Genomic DNA, 9405 nt, shown 5'->3' on the forward strand with positions numbered 1-9405 from the left:
GTTTGTTTTCCTTACATGGCATTTTCCATGTTCTTATGAACTGCTCTGGAAACTGATGCCTCTAGAAATAGAATTGCAGTATATTTAGGGTTAGTAATATTGCTGGTGCTGGATGGCGAGAGGAAAGAAGGAAGCTACCTTAGAGCTCAGAGTTGACTCATCCAGCCCTTGTGCTCCCTGTGGTTTCCCTAGCTAGAGCAGAGTTCGCTGACATAAAAGGTGTCCTGACATTTGATTTCTTAGGTCTGCCTGGCATGCAGGTATATGTGTGCGTGTGCGCACGCATGTGTAAACATCTAGAAAACAAAGTGGTTTACAAATAAAAGTTGATCTACTCGACACCCAAATAATTCTATGCTCCTGAAATAAGAGTCTTCTTCCTCTGAGCAGAACCACATCCTGTAGAGTTCTTTCTTATGGTGAAGAAAGGACTAGCTCTTATTCTAGTTCATCCTTTTGTTCCCTGAGAACTTCTGGTGAGTTGTTAACTGTTCTGGGGGGCTGCCTGGGTTCATGTGGCTAACCCCATGCAGATACTCATGAACTATGTGACCCCTACCCGCTGAGTTTATGAAAGCAGCAGAGGTCAGTCAAAACCCCAGAACGATCTCATTGTTGCCCGATCTCATTGTTGCCCGTGGGTCAGCAGAGCGTGGTGCTCTCGTGAGGAGCTCCTTCGCATGCAGTGCACTAACAGAACTTGTTCAAGGAACGCTATACCGCTCCTCCGTGGCCCTCCCTGTTCTCTTATTCCTCACAAAGCTGCACCAGCATCTTCTGCCTTCTCTGTGTCCTCAGCACCACCAGGCTAGATTCCTCTTCTCTCCCCTTGCCCTTTGTCCATACAGCTCTGACTTCCCCCAGTGTCCCTGCTTCCCCTTAGTGGGAGAGGAGTGGACAGTGTCTAGGGGAGCAGGAGAGATGCTGGAGGATCCTCAGAGGAAAAAAGGAAGGCTATTGGTCAGCCTCCTTCCATGAGAATTACGTGGCTATTCGTCTCCCCCTCCTTCCCAGGCAGCCTCTCTGTCCCCACCCCCCCACCCCCCTCCCCACAAAGCCTCACAGGCTGCAGGTGCTTGGCAGCAAGTGCCTTCATGAGCTCACTGCATAAAGCAAGATGTGTCACAGCGTTCCGAAGGGCAGTCTTTAAACAACTCCCAGTACCAAGATGACACCGCCCCCCCAGGGCTCTCCCGCCAGTTGATGACAGGCTTTGGTTTTTGCTTACTCCAGTTCAGAAGTGCCATGCTTGTATTTCAAACAAAGATACGTTTACGTTGCATTGTTCTCTTTGGCGGCTGTCAGAAAGATCTGCCTGGAGGCCATTTCTGGCCTCAAAGACCATAATACGGTGCTGGTTTTTCCTTTTTTTTTTTTTTAAGATGTGCAAATCCATTCAAAAAACATTATGATCTGATTTTTTTTTTAAATACCAGGAAAGGAAAAAAAATAAGTAAATAAAATACCATGAGAGAATGATGCAGAGTTTAATCATTAGTTCACTCTTTTAGTTTAAATCAGAATTGATCTAGAGAATTTATATTTTATGAACTGATCAACATTCTGTTAATTTCTGTGGTTACTTACAAATGCAAGGCACTTTCATTTAGAACTTTGCATTATACTGATTAAACCCATGCCTTTTCCTCTTGTTTTCCCCTCCTGTTCATCTGTCGCTTATGCTCATCCTAAGTAGACCAGCAGCTCACACAGATGCATTGCCCTGGTCCCTTGAGCCAGGCAAGCTGCCCACAGCCCCTGACTTTCCCTCAACCTGGTCTCTCCCCTGGACCTCCAGCCCCATTCCCTGCCTGTCTCTGTCTCTCTCTCATACACACACATGCATGATTACACAACTCAGGAGTACTACGTATTATGTACAGAAGCTTTTTTTGAGGAAATATAACAGCTTAAAGTTGTGGACATGAACTCCCCGAGCAAGAGGAGGTTAACTTTCTCATTAATCTGTATGTGCTTGCTTTTGTGTCTCATTGAGGACTTCCTAAACTGTTTTGTACTGAGTGAGTTTTGGGGAGGTGTCCTTAGGAAAATTTGCCTCTGTGTAGCAGGGAGAAGGTTGAATTACATTTCTGGGTCAAAATGAAAATTCTAAGTAAAAAATTCTCCGGTTGATTCTCTGTTAATGTGTTATTAATAGACATATTGGTTCACGCAAGATTTATGGTTGAGACAGTGGTTGCTGTAGACACAGCCTTTTTTCTCTGAGTGTGTGTGTGACCAGATGGGTTGTTGCCAGTTCATATACTAGTGAAGGGACTCCTTCTGCCTTGGCTTTTTTGTTACTCTGTGGATTAAGGTTCTACTTGCTCACAAAGGTAAAAGTCAGGATTGCCTGTTCGAAGGTATTTTAGGATAATATAAACCAGTTCCTTGAAATGTAATAATGTAACTAAAATGTAGTCTTAATTAAAATAGTTTTGAGACTAGATTTCATACAAAGATGAAGTAGAGGTTACTTATTGGGACAGTCTTTAAGCAGAAGCCAACTTTAATTCGAGGACTTTAAGGGCTTAGGCTGGATACTGAACGGGATTTCGTTCCCTGTCTTGGAAATTTTAAAACACAGCTACATTGGTGATTGTGGAAGGCCACACCCACATATTCACATCATATTTCCTAGCACGCCACAAACAGGCTGCTAATGAGCTTTTCTCCTAGCCCTTCCTGGGCTCTGTGGGTCATTTGTTCCAGAACCAGAACCCAGACCTGGTGGCAGCACACTAGCTAAGAACTGTCATTCAATCCCATCTTGATAACATGTACTACCCAGGGTGGAAGCCTACTATTTTGAAGGTGAAAGAAACCAGCCCCATATGCTACACACCACAATGCCAAGACTAAGAAGCCTAAGTGAAGCCTAAGTCTCCATTCCTGTACTTCTCATCACCTAAGAAGTCAGAGTCACCAGTCATGAATGGAAAGAAGCCTGCTCTAAAGAAAGGCATGACTCTGTTGTGTCTCTGATAGCAGGAGAGGCCTGTGGTGTGGTGGTGAGGGGCCCAGGCTCAGGGGCTAGCTGGCCAAGTTTGTGCTCAGCTTTCTCTCAACCATCTGTGGGACCTTGGACATGTTCTCTGCTTCTCCTGGCCTCCGTTTCCTCTTTTGAAAAATGGGAACAGAGCTGGCACTCTGTCAGTGCTCATAAAGCCTCAGCTCTCGACTGTCATCTAGGGGACCCTTAGGAGGCCAGGTGGCCTGGAGGAAAGGATGAAGACAGGCAGAGTCAATGTGCTCGGTCTTTTTAGAGCTCATCAAGCGAGCCGAGAAAGTGCTGGCTATGCTCATAGCCCTTTATTACAAGCAAAGTCATGGCAGCTTCATGAGAAAGCGGGTAAGTGTCTGATCAAGTTCAAGAGTACACCTCAGTGTTTTCTCTTTACCCAAAGTAAAGGTTTCGATTCTCCAACAGTTGAGATGCTTTTGAATAGATGGATTTTAGAGGTGTTTATCAGTTTTAACCAACATGTGGGTGTTGAGGTGTAAGCTCTAATTCTAATTCTAAGGATTTTTTTTTCAGTCCTTTATTTTTAAGTTCTGTGGCCTTTGCATGGAAATCCTTGTTTCTCTCTGAAGAAATGAAAAAGATGAAGCATGTAAGAACCAAATGACCCGCTGTAAGAGGTGTGACAAGCATCATAGACGGGCCATCTGTACCTTTCCCTGGGTAGTCTGTGTGTTGGCTACCTGGAGCTGTTTATAGCAGATTGAATGAACTTTCTGGAAGGGATGGGAACCCTGCTCATGTTGGCATGGTTTCTGCAGTTGGCTGGCGGCAGCCTCAGCCCCTTCCTTGGGGAAATATAAATGAAGCACATTCTGACCCTGAGTACTCTTCATCTCTGAAGTACTTTGTACTTTTGCTGTCTTTCAATAACCTCTTCAATATTCTTGCAGCTATATCCCCTGCTCAGAAAGGATACATGTAGCTGTTACCGAAATGGCAGCATTATTCCCCAAAGTAAGTCACTTCCTACTTACTTGGTTCAGATCCTTTTAAATGAACTTAAAGAAATTTTTTTAGAACCCGTGATGTTATGTTAACCTTTCCATAGCACGAGTTTTAAGTATGCAATCAGTCCTAGAGGACATGGAAATCATTTTGTCCTACATGAATATTGGTGGGGTTTTTTTGTTTTTTTAAAGATTTGTTTGAGAGAGGGTGTATGCATGTGCATGTGTGTGTGAGTGGGAGGTGGGGCAGAGGGAGAGAATCTCAAAAGACTCCTCACTGAGCATGGAGCCTGACTTGGGGCTTGGTCCCAGAACCCATGAGACTGTGCCCTGAGCTGAAACCAAGAGTCAGACGCTTAACTGACTGAGCCACGGAGGCACCCTAGGAATATTGGTTTTAATAAATAGGAATGTCTGAACCCAGTGCTAAAAGGCAAAGCATTCATAGATTAAAATTGTATCTGGAATATATCACCCGGGTAGGTTTTTCAAAAACCACCTAAGAATAGGTTGTCTTACTAAAATGACACTGCGTACACTTTGACCTTTGAGTCCGAGCACTTGGGCATCTCTGACACTGTGGGCCACACAGCTTGCCATGTCCCCAGCACCGCCACTGAGAAAGTGCATGACGAACAGCTCGAGCTGTCCTTGCAAGAATGGGTGTCCACTGTGCAGCTCATGGCAGGCGACTGTGTTCTTCTGTTCAGAAACCCAAGTCTGACACGGTGAGGACTTCCCTGCGCCTGCTGACATCCAGTGCCTACCGACTCCAGTCAGAGTGCAAGAAGACCCTCCCCGGGGACCCCGGCCCGCCCACGGACATCCAGCTGGTCACACAGCAGGTCATCCAGTGTGCATATGACATTGCCAAGGCCGCCAAGCAGCTGGTCACCATCACCACCAAAGAGAACAACAACTGAAGAGCCCAGTGCCGGCCCTTGTATTTTCTAGGCTTTTTAAAGTCCACTTGCAAATTGAGACATGGAATCCTGCCAGTTTTTACAGAAACATTTAATGAAAGTTTAAAACTTTTTTAAAAACTCAGTATTATTTTTGCATGTTTTCTAACAAATTTTTGACTATTAATTTAACCCACTTGCCTTATTTTGTGCCTGTTTGCCAGTTTCCTCTCTGATGTTCTATTGTGCTGCCAGTGATTGTTGTTGAGTTGATGGTCATAGTCATCCAAAAGCATAGTTTCATTGTTTCAAGTTTGTTAGAACTTTTCCATCCCTTTAAAACTGCCTGTCTAGGGTTAAAACTATAAATGAGATTTTTAGTGAAACGTTTTCTGGAGAGAGTTGGGTTAAAAAAAAAAAAAAAAAAATCCACCTCATCTCTTCCCTACAAAGCATTGTGCAGTAATTTTCCAGCCCTAGTGCGAGAATCTGTAAGTTTGGGGTGTCTCCAAACATGGATGTAGAAAAAGGACTTTTGCCCTCTCTAAAAGTAGTATAACAGTCTCTTTTGGAAGGAAACAATGTACTGTTCCATTTCTTTTAACTGTTCTGTTAGATGTTTTTATATTTGATGTTTCTGTCTGGATCTTCTGTCTCTATTTTATTATCATCCTAAGGTCTCTGTGATGCCAGATAAGCACTCATCCCCCATGTCACGTGTCATTTGGCCCTGTCCAGGTAGGAGTGCTGCCACATTGTCACACGTGGCTCAGCGCTCTGCCTTCCCACAGGAAACCAGATGTGTCATTCCAAATGTGGCAAAGAGGAGCCACGTCCCACAAGCCATAGCTAATTTTGTGCCACCCCATTCAGATATCACTGCCGTAAACCGTGGGAAGAGAAGTCCTCTACTTCCTGACATGGTAATGTATCTCTTTCCCAGAACTCTGTACTCTAACCACTTAAAGCTTCCTCACACAGCCTATTTGGCACATCTCATCACCTTTAAGGACGTCTTATAAGGTAAGGTTTATACAATCATCTGAGTTTTTTTCTCCTCCATTACCTCACTGGTACTTAGAAATTAGACCTCATCTTTCACAAATTCCTCAGAGAGTGTGCTCTAGCTGACTTCCAGCTATCCCAAAGCTACGAAAGTATAGGTTTAAGTTCTGGAACATACTGACATTGGTTTTTAAACTAAAACGTTCTTGTTCTGAAGGCTACAGCATATTCCTGTCCTCGGTTCTTGCAACAGTTTTGTGAGTGGCTCAGACACTGACCTAGACCCGAGGGGCCAGGCAGCACTGATGGAGATGAATGAAGTGGGCCATTGGGGGAACAGTGGCCTGCCCAGTAGAGACAGTGGCCTCCCAGCCCCACTCAGGCCACCCTGTGGAAAAGTGGGCCCGGGATTGGCAGAGCTTTTTTTTTTTAAGAGACCCCAGAAATACGGATTTTTTTGTGCCATTTCTCTGTTATAAACGTTGGTGATGAAACATTCTCGTAGCACACATGTGGGTGAAGTTAACCCTACCCTGTGTTAAGTTGCTGGTAGTCCTCATCTAACCCATATATTCTGTCCCTTAGTGCTCATTCATACACGTGAAGAAGTCAAAGTAATCACAGTTGCCTGAATACATGCTAAATAAGCCTGTATTTTCACAGAACTGTTTGACTCACAAAACATCTTTATAGCTTGACCGGATGCTGTCGTGAAGGAAGCACTCTGATGGTGTTTGGTTTACTAAGTCCTGCTGTGTGGATGCTTTTGCCAGATTTTGCTACGCTGAGTAGCATAGGGAAAGGGTCCACATCTCCAAAAGACTCATCCGCTTGTCTGCACAATCCTAAGTGCCATGTTCCTGTTGGATGCTGAGGGGATGCCTTCTACCTTAAATTAAGTTTAAGCCCCATCTGGTAGCCTTTCCTGCATGCTGCACATACTTAGCTGTCCCTCTTTCTTGCAAACACTTGCCCTCGTGTTGGGCCCATGTGGGGGCCTTGGGAAAAGCCCAGTGGGCATCCTGAGTTTTGGTGCCTCAGCCTCCCAGGGAAGACAGGCTTCTAAGTAATGAGTTGTCTGCTGGGGGGTGAGGGGGTGATGGTGGTGCAGGGGACAGCGTGTAGCGGCATCTTTGCTGGAACACTCGAGGGCGGGTGATAGAGGACCCTGCCTCTGCGCCCCTAGAGAATGTCAAGGAGTGGGGACCAGAGAGCATCTCCGGTTATGAGTACCACAGATGTTTGCTCTGGGAACCCACAGTGCCGGCGCTGCAGAAGAGTTCTGGGTGGAGTGACACGCCTCCCTGCAGTGCCCTGCACATTTCCTTAGTCTCTTCCAAGACCCAGTCCTGTTGGCAAATCGCACCTTGTCTCAATGGCCATTCACTACCTTTGCACATGTGTTCCATAGCCTTTGCACTAATGCTCGCGCTCTCTGGCATCCTTTTTTACTCTTAGTTCTCAAATCTCCCCCCTGCCCACACACACACAAGCTGATAGGACAGATGTGCACTTTATGAAACTGACACTTGCCGAAGGAGACAGCTCTGCCTTGCAGCTCCGTTAGCTGAAGACCTCCTCTGCCTCGGAACGCAAATAGTGCTTATTTGCCAAAGAAAAGGGAATCGGGCCCAAAGATCAAACACATCATTTCATACGATTGGAACCATAGACGCACACCTCAGGAGCTGTTACCCCATTCCTCCAGTGATTGAAGCTGCAGAACCAAGAGGGAGACTAGCGTGTGTCTATCCACAGCAGCTGTGAGCTCTCCAGTCATAGAATGTTCCTTCTTGTCCCCGTGAAGTTCAGCACCCGTTTTTACAAAAGAAAATGCTGCATAGGAAAAATGAAATGCCTTTCGTTCAAATGTTTTTTATCCATGTCACCCATTATTCTGTACTTCTGTGTATTGTACATTCTATTCCTGTAATTATTGTACAACCCTGTAAGCGTTGTAAAATCGTTTTGGAATTTGTGCCTGCTAGTTATGCAATAAACAGGCTCTATAGTGTCTTTGTAGTTAATTCTGTGTTTCTTGTCAATTAGGTGATATTTCCAGATTCTCTGTCAAAGTTTCAAGAAAGGTCCCCTCCCATAAGGTAATCTTTAATAAGACGGTAGTGAATATGTCGTTGTCCCCCTCTCCCCAGCGGCTCTTCTCAGTTTATAGGAATGAGGACCTTTTTTCCTCCTCCTGCTGATTAGCTTTCTTAAAAGAAATTCTACATCAAGATGTCCGCTCCACTGATCTTATCGTGTGTTCACTCCTGAAGTTTAATTGTTCAAATTCAGCAAAAGCCAGCTAGGCACGGTCCCCTTGTCTCCTCTATCAGAGTCTCAGAGCAAGGCCCATTGTGCAGGTTCCCACAGGGACGGTGGGGGTATACCTGGGTTCATCAGGGCCACCCTCAGTCTCCAACAGTTGTCCTCTAGGGAGGTGATTTGGGGCTCTTCTCTCAAAACAGAAGGAGCAGGGCCTATCACAAGGCTGGCGGAAATGGAGCGCCCTCCCTGTGCGAGCCAGCTTGCCTGAGGCCCTGGACCCATCAGCTCACACCTGGAGGTCTCTCCTAGGCTAGGGGTGCTCACCAGCCCCATCACAGCCCCAGGAACGCTCTCTGGAACACAGCCTCCCACTCCTACCACAGCCGGGCTCCTGGAATTCACTGCCCATACTCGAGAAGCTCTGCTGTAGACCAACTGTGGTCCCCTCCACCTCCTCGCCTGCTGCTTTTCAACATGTTTTCATAATTATAATTACAGTTAACTCGTATCAACTCTTGACTCCATAGGCACCGTGCTAGGGTCTGAGTATTAACTCTTTCGATCCTCGCCGCGTCCCTGTGCAGCAGGCGCTGCTCCACCACGGGGTGAGGAAGACTGTCCCCAAGGAGCTACACTGAGGAGGGGCATGTGAGTTACCAGCAGTCCCGTTTGTCTTCCCCTTAATCGGCCCGGTTGGGTTTTCCTGCCCCTGGCAGGCCAGGACTGCAGTCTCCAAGAATGCAGCCTCTTTGGAGGTGAAACCAGGGGGTGGTCATGGTCCTTGACGGTCTAGACCAGACATCAGAGGGGGCCCCAAGCAGGATGTGAGACTGTGTGGATAAGTGGGGGCACTGTTGGCGTATGACCCTCACACGGGGCCGCCAAGCAGGGCTGTCTCATGCTTGAGCCCTGGGTGCCTAGACCCCTCCACCGGTTCCCAAATGAATCCCGGAAGAACTGTCCGCTGGCTCCCAAGGACTGTGAGCAGCGCTTTCTCAGTCATGCGCTGCAGTGGGACAGGCTCGCTCTCTGCTTTCCAGGGGCTTGGTCAGCTCACTGTGGAGCAGGTCCCTGGGGGAGGGGCTGCTGGGGACAAGGGGAGGCCTGTGGGAACCTTGCTCCTTCCTGCCTCACCCCATCTCCCCCCCAACACCCCTCCCCGGCTCTTGCCACGCAGCTTCCTGACTGTGCTCTTTTCAGGCCCCAGAGATGGGAACACCTCTGCCCCAATTTCCCCCAAATGCACCTTCTCTCCAAG

The 9405-nt window shown here is 46.8% G+C and overlaps 1 protein-coding gene across 13 annotated transcripts in view; it reads left to right on the top strand.

Annotated features, from left to right (window-relative positions):
- Nucleotides 1-7893, top strand: part of GIT2 (GIT ArfGAP 2) — a 47035-nt gene extending 39142 nt beyond the window's left edge. For all 13 annotated transcript variants that reach the window (XM_072802863.1, XM_072802867.1, XM_072802873.1 and 10 more), the window contains 2 exons: nucleotides 3916-3979; nucleotides 4683-7893. In XM_072802863.1, the coding sequence (XP_072658964.1) occupies nucleotides 3916-3979; nucleotides 4683-4895 (277 nt within the window). In that variant the 3' untranslated portion in view covers nucleotides 4896-7893. The remainder of the gene's footprint in view (nucleotides 1-3915; nucleotides 3980-4682) is intronic.
- The last annotated feature ends 1512 nt before the right edge of the window (nucleotides 7894-9405 follow it).

The sequence above is a fragment of the Canis lupus genome, chromosome 27 (assembly GCF_048164855.1).
Source record: "Canis lupus baileyi chromosome 27, mCanLup2.hap1, whole genome shotgun sequence".
Lineage (NCBI taxonomy): Eukaryota > Metazoa > Chordata > Mammalia > Carnivora > Canidae > Canis > Canis lupus.